This window comes from Pantherophis guttatus, chromosome 1 (assembly GCF_059756535.1).
Source record: "Pantherophis guttatus breed Tessera chromosome 1, ASM5975653v1, whole genome shotgun sequence".
NCBI classification, from domain to species: domain Eukaryota; kingdom Metazoa; phylum Chordata; class Lepidosauria; order Squamata; family Colubridae; genus Pantherophis; species Pantherophis guttatus.
In genome coordinates, this window is record NC_142063.1 from 312,959,309 (window position 1) to 312,984,507 (window position 25,199).

Consider the following 25,199-nt stretch of genomic DNA (forward strand, 5'->3'; position numbering starts at 1 on the left):
AGCATTTTTCACGAATTTTCCTTTCCATTCCTTCTTTCTGGCTTAATGTAGCCATTATTCCAGATGTTAAAAACAAAAAGCCAGCCAAATCTGGTCACAGGATGTGATGGGTTTATATAAGAAAAATCTGTTGAGGATAATTATGTACTCTACCTGGGGTTTCTTCAGAATTTCCTACAGTTTGCTGATGTTATTTCATCCACAGAAGGAAATTTTAAAGGACCTTTTAGAAGAACAGATTATTTTGCTCCCTGTATTGCAAAGATTTTGGATGCATAGAACTTGGGCTGTCTGTTTGTATCTTGGAAAGTGGTAGTGGAGGAATGAAGAGTGATGTCTGAAGTTCCACCAGAGAGTTGCTTTAACTTGTGCTAGGAGATGTCTCTGAAGTTTGCATGTATTAAATTGAAATCATTTAGATTGAAAAATCTATGACCATATTTTAAGGAACTAGCATTCTCTATGTCTGTTGGTGTATGTAATGTAATATTCTCCTGCGATTAATTTTTCATGTCTTCTTTCTGCCTGTGGAAAGGTTACAAACCCTGCGATCCACAAGTTATTCGGGACCGTGTGGCTCACATGGAATTCTGTTACCAAGAGCTATGTCAGCTGTCAGCCCTACGTCGTGCTCGCTTGGAAGAGTCACGACGTCTTTGGAAATTCTTCTGGGAAATGGCTGAAGAGGAGGGATGGATAAGAGAAAAGGAACAGATCTTGTCATCAGATGATTACGGAAAAGACTTAACCAGCATTGTCCGGCTTCTTAGCAAACACAAGGCATTTGAAGATGAGATGAGTGGCCGGAGTGGTCACTTCCAACAAGCAGTCAAAGAAGGGGAAGATATGATAGCTGAGAATCATTTTGGGTCTGAGAAGATCAGAGAGAGGATTTCAGATATCCAGAATCAGTGGGCTAATTTGGAGCAGCTCTCTTCCATACGGAAGAAACGACTGGAAGAAGCTTCCCTACTTCACCAGTTTCAGGCTGATGCTGATGACATTGACACATGGATGTTGGATATCCTCAAAATTGTCTCAAGCAATGATGTTGGCCATGATGAATATTCAACTCAATCCTTGGTTAAGAAACACAAAGATGTGGCTGAAGAGATTGCGAGCTACAGGTCAATAATCGATTCTCTCCACGAACAAGCTAAAGCCTTACCAGAGGAGTATGCAGAGTCCATAGATGTACAGAGCAGATTGTCTGGAATAGAGGAAAGGTACAAAGAGGTTGCAGAACTCACCCGGCTTCGTAAGCAGGCATTGCAAGACACTTTGGCTTTGTATAAGATGTTTAGTGAAGCAGATGCTTGTGAACTTTGGATTGATGAGAAGGAACAATGGCTGAATAACATGGAGATACCTGAGAAACTGGAAGATCTAGAAGTGATACAGCACAGGTAAGAGGTCTTGTAGCTTTTTTCAATTCTACATTCATTGAGCTCCGGGCTTAATCATTAATGCCTGTTGGGTCTTTTTTTCTTTTTCCCTTTTCTAGATTTGAAAGTTTAGAACCAGAAATGAATAGTCAAGCATCACGTGTTGCTGTGGTCAATCAGATAGCTAGACAGCTGATACACAATGGCCATCCAAATGAAAAAGAGATCAAGGCACAGCAAGATAAGCTCAATACAAGGTAATGTATTTGCTTCTGGTCTCATTTTGTCTCATTTTTTAAGCTTTAAATGCATCTTTTATCTAGGGCCAGACAGATATTGTATCATTAATTATTTATAGTCCATGTTGTCCATTCAAAATAGAATAGATGCATTTGCTCCTGAAAAATAATAATAATAATAATCAATTGGCATTTATTTTTGTCAGCCAAACTGCCCTTCCTACCCCAGTTAGGTTTGCCTAATTTATTCAGAGTTTCTAATTATTTGCCAACATTCATTTTAAAAATGATGTTATTTGCACCTGCTTCTTCTAGATCTTTTGGAATGTTCAAGTATTTTAGAATGTAATAGAGTAATATAGTTGTTAAATTTAAAGTATTATATTGAGAACTACAAATAAAGAGGCAAAAAGCATATTACATTTTGAAACGTGGAATAGAGAAGCAAGGATGAAAATGTGAAGTTCACTGTTTTTTCCCCTGTCTGCATCTTTGCTTTAGGTGGAGCCAATTCAGGGAACTGGTGGACATAAAGAAAGATGCTCTTATCTCAGCTCTCAGTATCCAGAACTATCATCTTGAATGTAATGAAACCAAATCTTGGATCAGGGAGAAGACTAAAGTTATTGAATCCACCCAAGAGCTTGGCAATGACTTGGCTGGCGTTATAGCTCTTCAGAGGAAGCTAACTGGAATGGAACGTGACTTGGTAGCTATTGAAGCCAAGCTCACTGATCTCCAGAAAGAGGCTGAAAAGTTAGAATCGGAGCATCCTGACCAAGCTCGAGCCATTTTGTCTAGGCTTGCTGAAATCAATGATGTTTGGGAAGAAATGAAAACAACTCTGAAGAACCGTGAAGAGTCCTTGGGAGAGGCAAGCAAACTGCAGCAGTTTTTGCGTGACTTAGATGATTTCCAGTCCTGGCTTTCCCGGACCCAAACAGCCATTGCCTCAGAAGACATGCCCAATACATTGATGGAAGCAGAAAAGCTGCTTACACAGCATGAAAACATTAAGAATGAAATTAATAATTATGAGGAAGACTATCAGAAAATGAGAGATATTGGTGAGATGGTGACCCAGGGTCAGACTGATGCTCAGTACATGTTCTTACACCAGCGTCTGCAGGCCTTGGACACTGGATGGAATGAGCTTCACAAAATGTGGGAAAATCGGCAGAATCTTCTTTCCCAGTCCCATGCCTACCAGTTATTCCTTAGAGACACAAAGCAAGCAGAGGCATTTCTTAACAACCAGGTGAGCAGTTATCATGAGAAGGATGCTTTAATTCTCAGAAAGAAGGTTCAAGCAACTTGTGATTCTCCAAATGTTATGAATAGCATCCCTCTCTGTTGAACTGGAGTTCGAGAACATCTGGGGGGGGGGGGGAGGAATCACACAATGCCCATTCTTGCTTTAAAATGCCAAAATAGTGATATTAAACTGACAGTCTTTTTGGAGGATAACTTCTGAGACACATTGGTAGCATTTTCCCACTTCTACTGAACTGACTAAACTGACTAAATTTTAGCCAGCCACATGAAAAAGGAAGCACATTTTTGTATTGATAGAAAATTAATTTGAGATATTTGCCTGTGGGGTAGGGATCCTTATTCTCAAGAAACCATTTTCTGAACGGACAAAAAGTGTTTTGAAAAAGTGTTCGTATACGGAAGCTATGATAAGCTACCCAAGCTGATATATTGACTGTAATCAGGTAACACATACCTGATGGATCAAGAAGGAGTGACAAGCTCATGTTCATCTTGCATATCTTGCCCTGGTTTTTTTTTTCTTCTCATTTATTGGGTACCTGAATAAAAGACTTTCTGGTTCTCCCAAACCTTTATAATCCTGTATTGGAAGAATGCTTCAAGCCACAGTTGAAGAGAAATCAGGAAGTCATTTGGTTGAGCTTGCCATTCATTCACAGTCCTCCAAAGCATGATGTTGGGATCTATATCTATATCTATTGAAGGTGACATGGTCTTGCAAAAGGTCCAACAGATCTACCTTTGTGAAGATTCGCTTTTGGCTCAACAAGATTCAGTTTGTTTAGATATGGAAACATTTTTAAAAATTCACAGGGATTATGTTTGGGTCAAAAGAGGTCATTTGCACTGGAGATACGCAAATCAGTCTACTGCTCTGGTTGAATGTATTATGTTAACATAGATAATGTTAATCGTAGACTAAACAGCCATAAGTTGTAGAATAAGTTATATCTTACTCTAACTCTTTTTTAATTACAGGAATATGTTTTGGCACATACTGAAATGCCCACCACTTTGGAAGGAGCAGAAGCTGCTATCAAAAAACAGGAGGATTTCATGACCACAATGGATGCCAACGAGGAGAAGATCAATGCAGTCGTAGAGACGGGAAGAAGACTGGTTAGTGATGGCAATATCAACTCAGACAAAATCCAAGAGAAAGTGGACTCCATTGATGACAGGTACATTCATTAATAATATTTGGGAGAGCCGTGTGCTTGCCAATTGCACAATATCATGAATAAATTACAGTTGACTGGATTCACACAATACATTCAGCTACAGTCAAATAAATTTGGCATGTAGATGCTCTAGCAGAATATTCATTGAGTAAGATGTTAATTGAGGACAGCAAGGAGAATTATTTAATGTTTTAAGCTGAGGGTGATTATATGGATGTTTTAATGTAGGACTATTGTAAGCTACTAGATTCATACAAATATTTTTAATAAATAATACACAAGGAAAAAAAAAACAATTCAGTTCAAGCACTATGATCCCTCATATGACTAGAATCATGCTATGAGGGCCATGTGAATTAATGTACCAGGTCTACTCTATCCATCTAAGCATTTTCCATAAGTTGCCCAGGTTTATAAATTGTACCATGAAGCTACCAGAGTAGAAGTGATGTGTAGCTGGGATTTCTGAGAGCTGAATATCCTGGTTGATGGTTCCTAATTACTTGTCGAACACACCTGTTGAGGTTAGGGAAGGTGGCATTAGAGCATAAAATGCCCATTGTTCCAAGTGAGAATGTTCACATGTCAAAGTTGTTTTCTGTCATTTTTTATGACTTGATCAGTATTCAGAACAAAGTAAGTTGAATGTCGGAATGTATTGTTCTTGCTCTGTATTGAACATGGATCTCCTGTAAATTTACTTTGACTTTAAGTTATGCCAGTCTAGGCTGGCTCTAACTTTAGTACTTTGCTGGCTGGTATTTCTTTTTTTGGTTTCCTATGTTGGGCTTACCAGGCTGTAATACCACAACAAAATTACATTTCTATTTGCCCTCAATGATGTAGAATAATGTTCTACATTAGAAGCAAGCATCAAGTTAGAACAATAAGTTGAAAGGGGGATCCAGGATAGACTTCAGTAGTGGGATTTAGGCACTAGGATGATGGCATCATCTCTTCTCCAGTGCCAGGGCTGTAAAAATTCTTTGCATGGACTTCCAGAAGAGTAGCTATAGAGGGGCTGTCACACAATTCCAACTTCAGTAGACCTTCCCAGCTCATATATGGCTTTAAGGTTGTTAATAATAAAGGAAAGTGATGACATCCTCTATCAGCACCAGCTTGTAAAGGTACCTAACACATTTCTTGTATCAACTTCCTTGCCAAGTCTGTCTAGACTTAAGTGCCAGCTATAACTTACATGTATACTCACCCAGCCACTTCACTAACTGTTAACTCTGCTGAGTGAGTGGCACATCAGATTGAAGATTTTGTACTGGCACTTTGGCTGAGGCAATGTGCTTTTCCAGGTTCTAGCTAACTGTCAATGCTTATAGCTGGGTAAAAATAGGACATAGTTTAAATATAGACAATCCCAGGTTCAGTTGTATCTCCAGTTAGAAACTTTCAGCTATTTAAGAATAGCTATTACTAAACAACAGTATGTGTCTATGTGTATGTATGGATATGTATGTATGTGTGAATGTATAGAGTTTTAGGGGGGAAATGGAACATTAAGACCAACCCCCATTTAATCTTAGATGTTTTAAAGGTATTAACTGTAGCCTGGATCCACACTTTTTTGAATCTTGGGTTGCTACATAGTTATAGTTTCCATAATTTGCACATAATAATAGAACCTAATGACTAAATCCAGACAAGCAAAGGGTGACATAGAAAAGACATAATTTTTGTAGCACAGTTAAGGAACTTAGTAGTAGTTTCCCACTTTGCATGATAGAGAAAACATAGTGAAGATGTTCTGATTTATTTTCTTGTTCACCATGAAGAGATTGTGTTTATGGCTTTAAAAAAATTGTTCATATTTCAATTTATTGAACCAAGATGTAATAATCAAACCTTTTAAAAACTGAGTTGCTGTTTCTCATTTTCTTTTAAGTCTAAATCCAGTACAGCCTTAAAGAATCACTGATATTTGATGCCTTCGTTATTTGTTTTAATGTTCAGCAATCTGAATTGTTTTTGTTTAATTCTGCAATCATCTCTTTCAAAAACAAAATTTGCTTGTAATTAGGGAACCCTTAAAAGTACATACCACAACTTCCTTTTTCTTGAATACATAGGTACGATCACTTGCAAAGTTATCTTAAGTCTGTTACTTTAATTAAGGATTATGAAAACCACCAGCTTGATTTGGTAAGAGTTGGTTTATAGAATACTGACTCAAAGTCAAGGCTTATTAAAGAGCTCTTGAGGAACTATGCCTTGCGTGAGAAAAATTCGTAATATGCAGTTGAATTATTAACAGAACATTTTGCCAAAGCATTTTAATTTTCATGCAGTTTTTTGGGGAAAAGTGGACAAGTTTTGCCCTTTATAGTGACAAAGAAATTCTTATTGCTGAGTGAAAAAAAAAATTGGTCCAGTTTCTGTTACTAATTTTTACAGGAAATAAAAATGCTATTATCTGTAACCAGTATCATTTTAAATTGACATTCTGTATGAGTTTTGAGCTATTAAGAGCTACCACCACAAAAATATTTTATTTTTAAAGAACAAAGGCTACTATGGGAATTTTATTTTAAATATTTTTTTCATTTCTCCTCTATTCAGGGAACATCATAAAACTAACTATACCATTATTTGCACTGCAAAAATCTGGATAATCACTAGAAAGCAGTAGTTTTCTTTGTTTGCTGACCCCTAATGGAATTTTGCCATCCAGATTGGATAGCTTTTCAGTTGGTTCTTCCTCATTAAGAGTCTTTGGCAAGATATTTTTTCCTTTCCTAGTTGATGTTATATATTGATGTTATACACTTGCTACAATAATCAGCTAAAACACATAATGTGCCTGGTTCAATCCCCCCCCCCAGTGTTTTTGAATTCAAAAGATGATTTTAATGAGCCACCTTCTCCTTGCCTGTTTGATATGTATGGGGGAGATGGGGAGGGGGAGGAAGATCTAAATTAAAAATGATTAATATTCATAATATTAATTTGTTATGAAATAAATATTATGAAGCCAGTGAAAACAGAAAAAACATTTAACTTTTATAAAATTTCTGTAAAACATCTGTATTCCTGTGCATTCAAACTCATGCTTTAGAAATTGTGTAATACAAAATTAATTTTTCAAACTAATTCACATGTAGTTCATCAGGGTTTCTTGAACTGTCCACCTCTTCTGGTCAGCTCGAATGTGCCACTGTAACATACTCCACATAGCCTGTCCTTGACAGGTGTCTGGTAGCTTCACCTGGTGCAAAATGTAGCGGCATGGATAATTTATGTGTGCCCTTAGAAGGAGACAGGTTACACCTCTGCTCCATATGCTGCACAGTTTGCACCATTTTGATTCTGGATCCAATTCAAGATGCTGGATTTTACCTTTAAAGCCCTATATGGCATGAGGTCAGATTATCTGAAACACCATCTCTCTCCATCCCATCAAGTCCAGCGGTAGACGCTTGTTATAGGTCCCATCAGCTAAGGAGTTCCATCTGACAGAACCAGAAGGCAAACCTTTTCTGCTGTGGCACTGGCCCTTTGGGTGAGATTAGCCCCATAATGGGAACTGCGATCCAACAGTATATCTGAATTAATTCATACATTTATTTGTTTGTTTGTTTAGATTTCATATTTTTAAGCCACTCATCTTAGATGGGCAGTTTATTATTCATAAATATTCATAAGTTATTCATATTTCCTAATTTTCTTCTCTTTAGTTGCTAAAACTGAGTTTATTCTCAAACAAAATATACATAGCTATGTGCTTGAAATGAAACTACTTAATATATGTATGTCTCTTTAGCCAGGTCCTACCTACGTAAACCAAGATATTATGCAGCCCTAGTTCAGTGAAATCACAATTCACTAGTTTCTGGGCTCTTTTTTTTTTTTTTTTCTTTTTTTTCTGGCAGCCAACAGACCCTTTGCTGCCCATTGGGAGACTAAGATAGATCTATTTCGGCCTTATAAGGCCTCATCAGTTAGCCACACCCTCATCTCATGTATCCTCCCTGTAAAGGTACAATATACTAAAGAGACATACACATTAAAACCTATGAAAAAGAAAGAAAAACAAATACTTAATATATTTTTATATAATTCAGTCAGCATTCTCTTTAAATGAGCAGCATTCTCTGTTTAAATGCCCAGCATCATCATGATTGTACAAATGGTTGTGAAGGTGTTTCATGTTACTCTTTTGTGTGTAGGGAAATTTTAAGGCTTGCCATTGTGTCCCTTATTTCAAGGGGTTTTGTGCTTGTTTAGAAAAAGTCTAGCATCTAAACATTAGAAAATAACAAAAAATGCCGTTTCTATTCTGACTGTGTTCAATTTACTCAAAGTTCCAGCACTGAAAAATGTCTTCTTTGTGTTTATACAGACATAAAAAGAATCGTGAAGTAGCCAGTGAACTTCTGATGAGATTAAAAGACAACCGAGATCTTCAAAAGTTTCTTCAAGATTGCCAAGAGGTATGTTTTCTTAACCCATTGAGAAAATGATTCCTCCGTTCCCCTTCAACAGAAGGTACTTCTGTTTGTGTGTGTCTCAGTTTGTCTTTTAGATCCGATACATTAATTAATAACAGATGATAACTATCACCTCTAGACCAATTGATTAACCTCTAATGGCAGACAGTCCTTAATAGCTTTCATTATTCCTGTTTTTGTTTTGCTAAACCAGCAACAGGGTACCATTTTATTTAAAAAACCAAAAGCCTTCTACAAAGGTCTGTTCTAATGTAACAACATTGTTTTCCTTCCTCTAGAGTCCCTCTGTGAAGGGAAATGGGTGGTTAAAAAGTTTGATTGATAGATAGATAGATAGATAGATAGATAGATAGATAGATAGATAGATAGATACATACATACATACATACATACATACATACATACATACATACATACATACATACATAATTTAATCTAAAATGCATAATCATAAGTTCCTAGATTCTTCTTGTCTCCATTGCTTAACAATTACATACATTTTGCAGTCAGATACAACCATCATATTTTTCCTGGAGAGAAATAATAATGAAAATTAAAAGAAGGCAGCCCTCTAAAAGAGAACCCATTCTCTCCACACATTAATCTCTTATAAGAAAAACTCTTATAATTTTTTTGGGACATTGGAGAGCTGCTACAAGTCAAGATAAATAGTTCTGGACTGCTGGACTTGTGGCTTGATAAGATTTAAGGGAATTTTGTGCACTCTTATTCAGCTTAGATGTTAGAGAGATAAATGAGTTAAATGAAATCTGTAGATTCCAGCTTCTGAGAACCAAGGACTTGAGGCAGAGAGCATGCTAATCAAAACTCAAGAGTATTATTCATGATCAACAACTATTGATAAAAATGGAACTTAACAGTCACAAGGGATGGACATAAAAGAAGTGTTTCATATCTCTGTGTTTTGATTGTCTGTGTGTGAGGTTGAAGCAAACAACTCTTGCACCAAGCACAGCAAAGCCTAGCTTCTCATAATATGACTAGCCTATAGCAGGAACCATTCTGTCTACCTTCCTGGCTCTTCCTTTGCTACAAAAGTTTTGCTCATAAATAGAATTGACACCTCTTCCCCCCACATCTCATCCTATGTTTTGCCACTCCTGGAGCCTGAGAACATCTCTTTCTGTAAGTCAGGATAATATAGCTTCAAAGTGAACTTGGTGCTGCTTTGCAAGCAGACCAGCTATTGTCCAGTCGAAGGCTCAAAAAGAATCCTTCCCAAAGCCATGAACGACCTCTTTGTTATCTCCCTCTGAAAGGCAGATTCTTCTAATTCCCGCAATTGCAGATTTTCCTTTTATTTCCATCTTTAACGAGCCTTTTATGAAGTGACCTTTGGAAATGTTCATGAATGAATGAAAAATGGTCTTTGTCAACCAAAAATAGAGGGTGGCTGGCCTAGCTGTCCCATTCTGCTCCGCTCCCTTTGCTTGGATAAGACTTTATATGTGGGAGAGGTTTGTTGCAAGCTATGAATCAGATCTGTTGACATACTTTCCTCTTGGGGGTGGTTGGCTGAAAAAATGCAGAATGTGCAGCTTCAAAATGTACTACATTTTCTTAACCTTACAGAAAAAGAGTTAGCAAGATTTGGATATGGTTACTTGGGAGAAGTCTCTTGTTAATAACATGAGGTTGAACTAATCCTCTTTGTTTGCCTGTAGAAGAGAAGTGATAGGTCTCCTTTACACATATTCCCAAATTTGTTCCAGAAGTTTAGAGAATTCAGAAAGAAGGAGAAGGCAAGGCAACTTCCTGTTGTACGGAATTTACAGAATTCCATTCCCATAGTGTTATTAGATGAAGCCTTTGATTATAGTCTCAGGCAGAGAAAAAAGCTGTGCCACTGTTAACATTCTAAAGTCCAGCTAGCATAAGGGCACTGTGTTGACAATTGAATTTGCACAGGCCACTGTACTCCATCCAATGTTGTCTCTTCTGACAATGATGTCCATATGAAAAGCAGGTTATTAATGGTGGGAATTTCAGTAGGAAGGGCTTTATGTCATACTCTTTTGTCCAACCATTGCCTAAGCAAGAGTTCCATTCTCATTACAATCCTCCCCACAATTCTGCATAACAAAGATTTCTGCAAAAGTTTTTTTTCTAGTCAGGTTGACATAAGGTCTTTTAAACTCTGTGTGTGTAAGCATGCGCACGTGCACGCACACATACTGTATATCAGGACTTTAGATTGTGATTTTTGATATAAAAGGGTGTACTCTGTCACTGAGCTACATTGTTCCACCAGAATTATTTCTGAATAATTTGCATAGGGCCTTCAAGGATTTTTCTGTTGCTGACACTGTCTGTGACTTTTTTTAATCCATGTGTGACTGTATTTCAATCTTATAAATGTGCTTTTAGGCTAAGCTAGACATTGTGGCACCAGCACAGCTTTAGATATGAGAGAGTCCAGCCAGCTGCAAAGTAGCTGAGGGTAACTTCATGCTGAGAAGTAACAAATGGGAGACCTAAATTCACTCCCATTTCCATCTTGCCTTTTGGAAATCTTCCCCTTACTATTTTTCATGAGTTATGAAATAAAGGTATACATAAGTGAAACGGCCTGAGGGAGAAATTTTGGCAGGAGAAAGCAGCAAGCAGTTCTGCTTTCCTGTTGAAACCAAGACCACATTGGTGTTTGAAAATATGGATCTCTGTAAGTTAATGTTGAACTGGTACTTTAAATATCGTAACTTTAGAAATTTTCATAACCAATGTCTTTTGCTTTCTTCCTTACCTTCCAGTCCTAGAATTAAGAATTTTATGATTTAAGGGATTTTACAGAATTATTTCTTTTGCAAAGCATATGGTATAATTTCAATTTTCAAAATAGTTTACAGTTTTTATTATGATCAGTATAAAAAACCCCTAAAATATAATCATTACAAAGCTATTAAAATAGTTAAGAAAAGCATGATGGGATACAGTCAACTCTTAGAGACATTTCAGAATAGTAGGAGTTTATCTGTTTATAATAAGAAATGAGACATATAAGCTTTCCTCAGAATAATGTCCTGTAGTCCTGGAGCTAGTTTAGAAAAGATCCTATTGGAGACCAGTATTTCCATTATGCGAGTACCAACATCTGGACTTAATCAGCTGATTGAAATTGTCAGAAAGTTTTTTATGACTGCGGACACACTCTAAAGTTAAACATTTCCATAATTTTTCAGCTATCTCTCTGGATTAACGAGAAGATGCTTACAGCACAAGATATGTCTTATGATGAAGCACGGAACCTTCACAGCAAGTGGCTGAAACACCAAGCTTTCATGGCTGAGCTTGGCTCCAACAAAGAGTGGCTTGACAAAATCCAAAAGGTATGGGGCACAGGAATGGTGCTCTGGGAAAGGCATTTGGGTTTATTTGTCATGTCTCTTCAGGAACATGCTAGCATATTATCATGTGAATTAATCCTACGCATGTGGAATTACCAGGTTACGGCAAACTGAGTTAACTGTTCTTGGTTGATCATTTTGTTTAATTTTAGGAAGGGATGCAGCTGATTGCCGAAAAGCCTGAAACGGAAGCAATTGTGAAAGAGAAGTTGACAAGCCTACACCAAATGTGGCAAGAACTGGAAAGCACCACCCAAACAAAAGCTCAGCGGCTTTTTGATGCCAATAAGGCTGAGCTGTTCACCCAAAGCTGTGCTGACTTAGATAAATGGCTGAATGGCCTGGAGAGCCAGATACAATCAGATGATTATGGCAAAGACCTCACAAGTGTTAACATTTTGCTGAAAAAACAACAGGTAAAGCCATTGGAATAGTAAGCTTAGCCACTTTGGTAATGGACAGAAAGAGGGGGGAAAATGGTGAAATATATATGAGTTTATTTTTAATGATAAAAAATTATCTGAATGCCTTTCCAGTTGGATAGAGTTCAAGCTGACTACAGTGTTCCATTATTTGAATACAAATCTCTTCACCTGCCATCTAAAGCAAGGGGAAAAAAATATCTGAGGGCTCATTTTTCAACAGTTCATGACAGTCTCTAAAAGTCTATAAAATATCTTTGGTACACCATATCCATTTGATGACGACAGAAATAGCACTGTTGTCCTTGGCTGATTCATTGCTATAGGTTTCCTCCATATTCTAGAGATTTGTCTGTCAAATATGTAAGATGTTAATTGGAATTGATTTTCAGAACAAGAGTTGAAATAGGCACTAGTACATATTTAACCTTGATAAACTTGTGCAGTCTTTTCTTTTTGTTTGCAAAATTGTGTTTTGAATGATTTGACTAAAAGAGCTTGACAAAATGAACATCCAAGTTATTGATGAATTTCTCCTCTCATACATTGCTATAAATCACAGAAAACTATGTCACAGAAAGGTTGAACCTTTGCAAAAAGTCTAAAAAGTACTGGAAAGAATTACACAGGACATCCAGAAAATTCTGAAAATAAAACTTGAATTTAAACTGCAAATATTTGTATTGGGCAGGACCCCAAAGGATATAAATGAAAAGCACCACAATTTATTAAGAGATGACTGACAGTAGCAAGAACCAATGTAACACAACATTGGGAAAGACAAACCCTTCCAATAATACAGCTTTGGGAGACTAAAATTTGAGAATGCACAGCAATGGAAAAACGGACTGTATATATTCCTTATATAAAAAAGGAAGCTGTTTAGAAACCATTGAAATGATCCAAATAGAAGTGAGCTTTAATCTCATTGGATAATATAAAAATAAATAGAAATTAGTGACTGAACCTTTTTGTTTTGTGGTCTCGCTAATGTTCCTTAGACGATAATACCACTTTAGCAATGGATGAATATCTACATTTTCATTTGCATTATAGATGCTTGAGAATCAAATGGATGTCCGTAAGAAAGAGGTTGAGGAGCTGCAAAGTCAAGCCCAGGCATTGAGTCAGGAAGGCAAGAGTACTGATGAAGTTGATGGTAAACGCTACACGGTGGAGAAGAAATTCACGGAATTGCTGGAGCCCTTGAATGAAAGGAAGGCTCACCTACTGGCCTCTAAGGAGATTCATCAGTTCAACCGGGATGTGGAGGATGAAATTGTGAGTTTAAAAGTTATTCTCAGTTACAGCTTGACTTATTTTATGAATTTTCTGGATAGCACACAATGCTATTATCCAGTCTCTCAATTCTTGTTATACGTCCTTCCCATGTCTGTATTCCATATTGATCAGTATATTTTATCTCTCTAGTTGTGGGTTGGAGAGAGGATGCCTATTGCCACATCCACAGATCATGGACACAATCTTCAGACTGTTCAATTGTTAATTAAGAAAAATCAGGTAAGAGACTAGAGCCTGTTAGCAACCTTCAGATAGGCAAAATATTCAAAATTTAGATTCTTTCCTTAACGAATATCTTGGGTGAAGTTTGTGGATAAATGCTCCTCTTCCTCTCCCCCCCCCCTGTTTTCCACTGGCATACTTTTTACATTAACTTTTTGGTGAATGAAAAGCATCATTCACACAATGGTATTCTAATCATCTATGTAAGTTTAAGGGGCTCCTAGATTTTATATGCAACTGATAAAAACTAATCTATCTTAGTTTCTGTGATAGAAACTTAAGGCTATTTTATGACCACTGCAGAGATAATAAATGGCTCAGTTATTTGAATCTACTCCACTTACCACAGTGAGCTGGTTTATTTCTTAAGTCTGATTGACTCTCCCATTTTGCACACATCATGATTTTCTGCAACAAAATCTTCTGACATGGATATCAGATGTAGGTGCTTTGGGCATTACTTGTTTAAATCATAAATATATGTTGACTAATCCAATGAATTACTCTTTACCCAATCTCTTGTTCTCAAGATGAGAGCAGTTTTGTGTAATGGTTAGAATGCTGGCCTAAAAACGGACTTCTCATTATCTTTTCTTTTAAGCATTTGTTAAACTATTCCTAGTATGAGTATTAAATTCCCCCTATCCCCTTTAGACACTTCAGAAAGAAATCCATGGACACCAGCCTCGTATTGATGACATTTTTGAGAGGAGCCAAAACATCCTTACAGACAGCAGCCTTAATGCCGAAGCAATCCAGCAGCGGCTCGCAGATTTGCAGCAGCTGTGGAACCTCCTGATTGAGGAGACAGAGAAACGCCACAAGCGCCTTGAGGAATCCCACAAAGCCCAACAATATTATTTTGATGCTGCAGAAGCTGAAGCCTGGATGAGTGAACAGGAGCTCTACATGATGTCAGAAGAGAAGGCCAAGGTAAGGCAGCTTCCTGCTATACAGGAAGCTGAGCTCATCTGCAATCACTGAGCTAAATCAATGTTTTTTCACCTCAGCAAGTTTAAGATGTGTGGATTTCAGCTCCCAGAATTCCCCAACCAGCATGATATTAAAACTATCATGCATATAATGTATAAACACCTTACTTTTGTTCCTAAAGACTGTATGGATGTTAAATATAGAATTAAAGACAGGTAGGTCGAAGTCCTGACCTTGCTAACTTTTGACTTTAGTTCAGTTCACTGTGTTTATTTCTTTTTTGATGGACACATATATGTTTCTAGAAAAGCTGACCTATTCTGTTTCAGATTTCATAAACTTGGGATAGGATTCTTGTAATTTGGATTTGAATAACCCAGTTTAAAGCAATAAAAATATTTTAAAATCATTGAACTAGAAATCAAAAAGCAGCACAGGGGAAAAAGCAACAGGCCTGACATACATCCTATTGTGGCATGTCACTGGGATTGTAGTTTATGCCCCATCATGTCTATGTCATATTGGGACCATCATTATTGTTAGATCATTCAGTTAACTTACTTTCATTAGAAATGCTGTGGTGTACTACAGCTGTTTTTTAAGTCATTTGTGTCATTTACAAAACAGATAATTAGTCAGTTTTCTCATAGCTAAACAACACTGAATGATGTGAACAGGACTAGAGAATGTATTCTCTGTCCTCTATAATCCAGCACTTTTGATGTAGGTTGATTTTCCATAGGTAGCAGTAACAGCATTGGGAACTGTTAACCTTGAGTTAACAATTTTCCATTTAGCAGACTTTAGAAGTATATTTCTAGATGTCCTGACATCATCCTCATATAATAGGCAAGTCTAGTGCAAGTAATGTGGGGAAGACAATTACATTTATTTTATATAATTCATAATGACTCACATAATTTGAGTAATAAAGTTATTATACAAGTTGTACAAATTATAAAATGCATGTCAAAATTGCCACAAATTATATAATTTGCTTAATTTGCATAATGACACAATTACACAAATGACAAATAAGTCATGAATTACATCATTGCAAGTAACACAAATAGTGGACAACACTCTTACCAAACGGTCGGGAAAAGGCTTTGCTAAATTTGCAAATTAGGATAATTTGCCATTTAATAAACATGATTTGTTCTCTCTTGAAACTTTAGGATGAACAAAGTGCGGTTTCTATGTTGAAGAAACACCAGATTTTGGAACAAGCTGTAGAGGACTATGCTGAGACGGTCCACCAACTTTCCAAGACCAGCAGAACTTTGGTAGCAGATAATCATCCAGAGAGGTGGCTCCTACCGTTCTGCCTTTATAATTTGCTTTTGTTCTTAGGCCTTGTAAGAACTGCTGTGCTGGATCTGATGAGTGGTTCATTAAGATTAGCATCCTTTCCGTTTCTAAGCTCTTCTAAACTTACAATTATTCTGGGTAAAAAAACAAGCAGCATGATTACTCATAGCCTGATTTAGATCTAACAAACTGCAGATTTCCTGTTCTGTTCAAGTATTCCACTTAAGTATTTCCTCGCTCCTTCCCTTTTGGATTCAGAAGGGACTTAAAAAGCTTGTGCTTTCAGTTTTAAATAAACCATGGCTTTCCATGATAACTGTATTCAAGGAATTTTGAGCTGCAGTTTTAGGACACGCCAGGAAACTTTGTTTGTTTCTTCATTGCATTGCATTTCCCTCATTGTTTACTCCCATCTTTGAACAAGTTAGCACAGATTACTACTACTAAGATGTAGTCCTCAATTTAATGTCCATTCAAATTACAAAAGACCTCCACAGGGCTAATTTAAGAACAGATTCAAAGTGCTTGTGGCATCCCTTCCCAATCATGTGATCTCATTTTGGGTGCTCAGTAACCATCCCACCTTTACAATTGTTTGCAGTGTTCCACAGTCATGTGATTGTGATTTATGACATTTTGCCAGAAACCAGTATTAATTTCATATTACATTTGCTTAACAACCATGGTGCTTCACTTGACTGCCGCAAGCAAGTTCGTAAAATCGGTCATGATCACATGATAACTTGTTTAACTGATAAGACTTGTGATCATAATTCCAGGCTCAATTATAGTCATGTTAGGAACTACCAGTACATCACTCCTTTTGGCAAAATTATTCATTCTTCCATGCAAATAAATATCACGTTCTTCAGTAGGATAGGCTGCCAGGAATAGAGACCAATAAAAACAAGAAATAAAAATCTTGTTCTAAAGAGAAATGACATAAATGGGAGATGGAATGGGGAAAGAAAAGAAAGCAAGAAAAAAAAATCAGGCATGGATTCTTAACCTACAGTTTCTCTAATAGTGCAATATAGATATCATACTGTGATGTAATTAAAAATTATTGCTTACTTTTTTATATGCATAATATCAGAGAGAGAAGAACTGATGTAATGGGCTTTCTTCATTTCTCTTCATGTGATGGAACATCTGCTGTTGTTGATAGCTGAGAGAAAAAAATTGCTCAATACTTATGGTCTTTTTCTAAATGCTATTAAAATTGTACTTTCATTTTATGATTGAACGGCACCACAACTAAACTCCTTTTGGAGATGTGTGTATGTAAAAAATAAATAATTATTTCTTGACATTATATACTGGCCTATCAGGTAAATGTTTAAAGTTTCCCAAGCAGTGTAGGATGGAAATACTGATTTGATTTTCAAAACCTTCAATTTTTTAATCAGAATTTCAAACTGCAGAATTATTCAGCATTCAAAAATTACTCCCTCTGAAAAAGGCAATTGAAATTGGAAAATCAAATGCCAAGTATATAATAGAAAGGTCAAATAAAAAAAAAGAAATTGTGTACTGTATAATTCATGGGTATATATATTTAACAGAACATGTCAGTGTTCACATAGGACAAGTAGGCCAGAGAAAAATGGAGAAATCTAGTAGAGAAATAGAATAGTTTTAATTTTCTCTGTAATTCTTCATACTGTCTGAATTCTGGCACATTCCCCATCTATATATGCTTCCAATTCTTGTTCATTGGTTGGGAAAGAAATTAGCTAACTAATGGAATCTGATTAGTTTCCTCTGGAAATTTTAAAGTCACAAGCTGTGAGGTGCCTTTTATTAATGTGGACCATTTGTTTATCAATAGCATTCAGCACTGGCAGAAATCCAAGCAGTCTAAGCCAAGTTCATATCCTTCCTCTAGGTCATGTGAAAAGTCATAGGATTAGATTGCTAGATCTGGAATGTATTTTAACTTTCTCTCTCATACTTGTCTTTTAGCAAAACAGAATATGAAGCTATGAGACTGTGTTGTTTGTGACTATTTTTCCACAGCCAAAAGCTGTATTACAAGTTAACTTAAAAGTATAGTCGCCCCATTGTGCTGGAGCTAATGAGATAAGTTAATTAATTGCACACAGTTCTGATTTGGTTCCCGAGGCAGAGATTGGAACTGGGCGCTCCCAGATGGAATAATGAGAGCTGGTGTGGTGTAGGGGTAAAGTGGGGCAGCCTAGAAATTCCATTAAGTATATAATCCATACATACATGCATACCAATTGTTACTTAATTTATTTTTGTACAAAGCTGCAGCCTGAATTGCCAGAAACATTAAAAAGTGCTAATAATGCTTAGGTGCTGATTTTTAACAAAAACAGTCAAAGATAAAACTGGCTCAATTTCTCAAGTAAAAGCAATGGAAGAAATAATAATAACAATTATAATAACAACAGTTGAAGAGCTGCAGCTGTGATTGCTCATTGTTTGATATATAATAGTAATACCTGCTGCAATAATACCTTTAACATATTTAAACAATATCTCCCTATCCCAGATTCTTAGGAAGGACTGGCTAGATGGATAAAAATGTCAAGTCCAGTCTAACGTCTGGCTGACTGCAACCAACAACAACAATAATAACAATAACAACACTAATAAATTAAATTATTAAATTAATTAATTAATTAATTAATTAAATTATTAAATTAAATTGTTGCCCAATTCTCAGTGCAAAACATATGTCTCTTTAAGAGAGGCTTTGGTGTTTTCCTTTTGCTAAGCAAATTTCTTCTTAAATAAAAAAGAAAAATTATGCATTTGGTTGGTCACTGTGGCAGCAGAGTATTAAGTTAGTTTGGTCTTGCAAGATTGAATCTGGTTTGGTCACTGGGACCAGAGATTTACTCTTCCAAGCTTTCAGACTCATGCTGTATCCATCTTCAGGGAACTTCTCTCTACTGGAATATGTGCTTTGGGCTATAAGATTATTACTAGATTGGTCTTAATTCTGATCCAGCAGAGTTTGGGGGTTGTTACTATATAATTGACTATATTTATATGGACTTATTTAAACTAGGCCTAGATGGAGTTTGTTTTTTTATCTTTTGTCTCCACAGTGAACGTATCAGCATGAGGCAGTCGAAAGTGGATAAGCTATATGCAGGCCTGAAAGATCTTTCTGAGGAGAGGAGGGGCAAGTTGGACGAGAGACACCGGCTATTCCAGCTGAATCGTGAAGTGGATGACTTGGAGCAGTGGATAGCGGAAAGGGAAGTGGTGGCTGGATCTCACGAACTGGGACAAGATTATGAGCATGTGACAGTAAGTAGCCTGGATTCTTAGTTCCTTTCTTTTACTCACTGTATGGGAATGTGCAAGATTGGAAAATTGATATATACAAAATTGTAATCAAAATATAAATGCAATAAAAATGCTAATGTAAAAATATTAAAAGCACTCTGATAATTGAAACAGTTTTCCAGCACTGATGCCCAAAGCCTATCTAAGACTATATTTGCTTTCCACAAGATGAATATCAGAGATGGAACTAGCTAGGCATGATGCAGTCTTGCCCAATACAGCAAACAGAATGCGTTAACTAATATGTAGGATAAATTTATATATTTCAACTTGCATTCTATTGTTGTTAATTGCTTTGAATATCATATGTAATGAAAAGCAGAAAAATATGTTGGGTATTTTTGAGCCACAGAAATTAATTTAGGAGTCAGAATATATATTACATATGATACAGTTGTCAGGGTTCCAGCTGATCTGACCCGAGCCATTTTGAAGCTTTAACGTTGCCAACAGTTTTGCTTTATTGATGTCCATTTCCCTTTGAATATAACTTTATCCAGTATATTATTAGTTGGGCAGTAAGCTTTGTGTGTTCATGCTATATCTTCCTCCAGTTTATCATTTTGATCCAAGGCTTATTTACATAAGCATCCTTTTTCTCCCAGATGTTGCAAGAGAGATTTCGTGAATTTGCCCGAGACACTGGAAATATTGGACAGGAACGTGTTGATACCGTCAATCGCATGGCTGATGAACTCATTAATTCTGGACATTCTGATGCTGCTACTATTGCTGAATGGAAAGATGGTCTCAATGAGGCCTGGGCTGATCTCTTGGAACTCATTGACACAAGAACACAGATCCTTGCAGCCTCTTATGAACTACACAAATTTTACCATGATGCCAAGGAGATCTTTGGACGAATACAGGACAAACATAAGAAGCTTCCTGAAGAACTAGGGCGGGATCAAAACACAGTAGAAACCTTGCAAAGGATGCATACAACATTTGAACATGACATTCAGGCCTTAGGAACACAGGTATGCATGTTAAATAAACATGTTAGTGTGTTCCTTTAAAACTGAAGATCCTGTAGCTTGCATGACTTTGGATTCAGGAAAGGAGAGTTTGGGTTTTTCATATTTGTCAAAGTTCTCTTCATTATTTTCTACTCTTGATTTTTACATCCTCCATGTGTTTTTCTGCACTTCAAGGCCTTCTAATAATAATAAGTAATCTTAGTTTCTTTGTATAATTATTATCAGAGAACTCACTGCCAAAACATATAACAGTGATTATCAAGAGATCAGTAACAGAGAGCAGACAGGTTGATCAGCCTAATATTTAAATTGATCCATTTAGAAAATTCAAATAAATACCAGCTACTAAAGAGGAATAGTTAGAAATAGAAGTTGTTTTCAAACTCTGTGGCAACATGAAGGAATTCATTTCAACAGCCTTTATAAACGCTTGGAATTGATGGACTTTTGGGTAGACTCAGTTTTACTATTTTATATATATTATTTGGTTGATTCCTAAGGCTACCCACTCTTCAATGACTGGGAAATTTGCAAGCAATTAGAAACAATAAGAATTACAAAATATTAATAAAGAAACACACTGGGGAGACATTAGTTTCTACTATATTACAGATTTATTTATCTATTTATCTTCTATGCCTTCCATCTCTCTATCCAAAGTGACTCTGGGCGGCTTAAAGTACATAAGAGGATCCCTGGTGAATTAGAGCAAAAACCCACATTATCAAGTATTTTGTATCACTCAGTGGTCTATGGATGCATTTGGGAAGCTCACAAACATAAGAAGATTATTAGGCCACTTCTACCATTGCTTCCCAGCAATTAATATGTAAGGTATCCTACTTACATTTTGGCAGGTAATACAAAGCTATTAAAACTAGCAGCCACTGATAGAATCATAATTCATGCATTTGTCTAGGCCTATTTTGATGACAACAAACTTTATAACTTACCTATTTGTTGTCTTTTTTGGCACATGGAAAATGTTCATGCTAGAACTAGAACTAGTTCATGCTAGGACTTGATTTGTTGATGGGTGGTGAAAAAAACTCTTCTATAGAAAATAAATTCCATGAAATTCTTCAATGGGGATTGTCAATTGTAACTTTCATAAAGTGGCTAGACATTTTCTAGAATTTCCTTGAGTTTTTAAAAACTTTTTTTTTCTTTAACATACCGTTATGATTATCAAAAATTACAAAAGAGCCCTATATGATTTTAAGCTGCTTTTTGGTTGAGGATTTTAATTTTTAAAAAGAGACAATACCTATAGATAGGAGGGGAGAAGGACTCCAATATCTACCTCCAAACATTTTCCTAAAATATCTAAGAAGTTAAAAATTGGATCCCTATTCACATGTGCATGTTTGGCATGGGGGACCAAGGTTTGGTAGTAGTGGCAGTAGTGATGGTATTTCAAAACTTATAGAGGGAGACTTTTAGTTCTGTCTCTGTCAATTTCTAAATGGGGCCAGAATGTATTTATTTGTATGTAATTAAACAGTATAGTGGAAACATTCCTTTAAACCCCAAAGCACAATGTCAAGGAAATTGAATTACTGTACTGCTCAGAGGGACTCAACTCATATAATTCCATAAATTGTTTAAATCTAGCAGATTTACCTATTTTTGCTGAATGGGAACTGAGTGCAAAGTAACTTTGCACTCAGTCATTAGAAATCATCAGTTCAGTATACCATCCAAGTTTTAATTTATATATTGCCAGTGTGGCTGGGTAATTTCAAAATATAAACAGAACTTAGTGTTTAGATTCAAGTCTGGTTTTTTTTTTAAGAAAGGGAGATATTAATTATCAGATTCTCCAGCTTCCCTGTGTCCTCAGTAGTTGCAGCATAAATAAAGCCCCAGTTATGAATCTATTAGGGCAAAGCATGTTGATAAAAGAGGTATAAATAATCCTAAGTATTTGCCTACATAATTGTTTTGGCTGATTTGCTTCCATTTTTTCACATCAGGTGAGACAACTCCAAGAGGATGCTGCCCGCCTTCAGTCTGCTTATGCTGGGGACAAAGCTGATGATATCCAGAAGCGAGAAAATGAGGTTTTGGAGGCATGGAAAACCTTGCTAGATGCCTGCGAAGGACGCAGGGTCAGGCTGGTGGATACTGGTGACAAATTCCGTTTCTTCAGTATGGTCCGTGACCTCATGCTTTGGATGGAAGATGTAATTCGTCAAATTGAAGCCCAAGAAAAGCCAAGGTAAGCAGGACTAATATGCAGACACTATAGGTGTTTCATAACAGTATAGAGGACTGAGCAGTATAGATGACATCTATCTTGCATTCTGAAATCATTATAGTACTCAGGTGTAATTAGATGAATTCAAATCCAAATTTAATGAAGAACATAATGGGGCACTTATTGATCTAGGGGTTCTGTTTCAAGGTTGCAGGCATGCACATGTTGACATAGTTCTAAAGAACTGAAGTATTTACTTCAGTTTAGGTAGTCAGGATTGTAATTCAAATCCCTACAGAACACGCTTGGGTAAAAAATGCCAATTACAGTCTAAGCAAGAGTCACAAAATGCGAAAGTAGGTAGTAAGCGAATCAAAGAGTCATAGAGTCATGAGCAAGAAGCAGGAACAAGAATCACAAAGACTGAAAGCAAAGCAACTATCTAAATCTCTTTGTAGACAACTAACTACAAATACTCATGCCCTTTGGCTAGCAACAAGCCTCACTGAGGAGTGTTGTTCTGCTCCCTGCTAGACCGGGGGCTTAGGGGTCATACTTTGTCATTGATTGTTCCAGATAAAGAGAAGAAGCCTGTAGCTGATCAGCCTCAAATGAATTCTGGTTTAAAGATTCCTGAGATGGGCAGTCCTGAAACTGACAATCCACAGGCTCAACTGGAGCAATATTGTAGAAGTCAAGATCAGAGTCAGATACCGAAACATGGTTCACAGCACTAGGTTTCTATTTGTAAAGTGACAATTGAGACAAAAAATATACCACCTCAGAATGAAGTTGGTCTCTTTGATAACAGTGAGCCATAAAATTAAAGATTGAACATTTTTTTCACACGAACGAACAAGTGCTTTTACAGCTATAAGAGGCCAACAAGATTTCTAGGTTCACAATTTTGCCTATTGCTTCAATGATAATTAATCTTTTTCTATTTGACTTGGACAAACTGGAATAGTTTTGGTTCTTTCATAGATGTTTATCCAATTTAACTGCAGGATATAGAATCAGAGTTAGGACTGCAGGTAATCCTCTCTCAACAACAGCAATTGGGACCGGAATTTCTCATCGCTAAGCAATGCAGTCATAGAACACAATGTCAGTGATTGTGTTGCTTAGCACCAGGAATCCCGGCAGTCCCTGTTGACATCATTAGGATTGTTGTGCCAGTTCTGGATGGATGTTGTCTAAAGTGGAGGGAGGGTGCGAAATTGTGCAACAGTGAATTCCACATTTAAGATGAGAGAGTTAGCTTTTAATATATATGGCTGTTAAAGCAAAATAGGATTAAATAAAGCCAAGCAGGCATAACTCAGAAATGGATTGCTGTTATCTGAAAAAAAAGAATGAGGCCTCCAATGTGGATTAGCTCCTCTACAGACTTTTTATAAGTTTTTAAACATATTTGGTATTTGGATTTAAAATTATCAATATTTTATTTTAGGGATGTTTCTTCTGTAGAACTGCTGATGAATAATCACCAAGGGATCAAAGCAGAAATAGACGCCCGAAATGATAGCTTTACAACCTGCATTGAGCTTGGTAAATCATTGCTGGCAAGAAAACACTATGCTTCAGAAGAGGTACTGTCTTCTTTCTGCCTACGGAGAGACACCTTTGCAAAGAACACATAAAAACTGCTATGTCAAACCCAAGAACTACCTTTGCTCATTGAAACTCCAATTACTTATATCATTCACCTTCACCTTCGACATTATGTAGGCTTGTACTGAATTTGTCCCTCAATTCATCTAACCGTGAATTTATATCTCATATTCCCAGAGTTTATCAAATTTGTTTACAAAGAATAAAATTTAAAAATAATAACTAAATTATGGAAAAAAGCTTTCCGGTTTTCATTCCAACCATCAAGGAAAATACTTTCAGCTAATAATGGAAACTCAACAGTAAAAGCTATCTAAAATAGCAAACCCAGTAATAACATAACAATCCAGCAACAGCAGCAGCACAAGGTGCTTTAAACCAGATTTTACCAAAGTAAAATATTTTTTGCTTGCTAAGACATTATCATCCATTCATCCATCTGTCCATATCTATCATCCGTCCGTCCGTCTGTCTGTCTGTCTGTCTGTCTGTCTGTCTGTCTGTCTGTCTATCTATCTATCTATCTATCTATCTATCTATCTATCTATCTATCTATCTATCTATCTATCTATCAATAGATGAATTTTTAAATTCCCCTTTCCCACTTGCAGACATAAGTACCAGTAGCCCTTACTTAACAACCACAACTGGGAGTGGCAACTCCATCACTAAGCGATGCAGTCATTAAGTGAGACATCTCATGACTGCGTTGCGATTTTACTGCCAGCTTCTTTATTGACTCTGATTATCAGAAGCTGGCTGTGAAGAATGCAAAGGGCACTCATGTGACTGGGATGCTGCAGCTATCATAAACACCTGCTGGTTGCAAAGATCCAAATCTCAGTCACAGACTGCAGAGATGCTGCAATCGTAAGTGGGAGAACCATTTATAAAGTTACTTTTTCAGCACTGTTGTAACTTTAACTGGGCATTCTTTAAGCAAGGATTACCTGTAGTTTGAATTGTGCTCACACTTAATTAGA

At 36.6% G+C, this 25,199-nt stretch overlaps 1 protein-coding gene across 3 annotated transcripts in view; it reads left to right on the forward strand.

The window, feature by feature from the left end:
- The window catches only part of SPTBN1 (spectrin beta, non-erythrocytic 1), a 170,842-nt gene that overhangs the window by 126,795 nt on the left and 18,848 nt on the right, over positions 1–25,199 (forward strand). For all 3 annotated transcript variants that reach the window (XM_034427371.3, XM_087888433.1, XM_034427372.3), the window contains 15 exons: positions 536–1,406; positions 1,505–1,642; positions 2,126–2,882; positions 3,878–4,080; positions 8,435–8,525; positions 11,744–11,890; positions 12,061–12,324; positions 13,387–13,611; positions 13,762–13,851; positions 14,509–14,787; positions 15,966–16,096; positions 19,179–19,383; positions 20,028–20,402; positions 22,379–22,623; positions 24,056–24,194. In XM_034427371.3, coding sequence (XP_034283262.1) covers positions 536–1,406; positions 1,505–1,642; positions 2,126–2,882; positions 3,878–4,080; positions 8,435–8,525; positions 11,744–11,890; positions 12,061–12,324; positions 13,387–13,611; positions 13,762–13,851; positions 14,509–14,787; positions 15,966–16,096; positions 19,179–19,383; positions 20,028–20,402; positions 22,379–22,623; positions 24,056–24,194 — 4,160 coding nt within the window. The remainder of the gene's footprint in view (positions 1–535; positions 1,407–1,504; positions 1,643–2,125; positions 2,883–3,877; positions 4,081–8,434; positions 8,526–11,743; positions 11,891–12,060; positions 12,325–13,386; positions 13,612–13,761; positions 13,852–14,508; positions 14,788–15,965; positions 16,097–19,178; positions 19,384–20,027; positions 20,403–22,378; positions 22,624–24,055; positions 24,195–25,199) is intronic.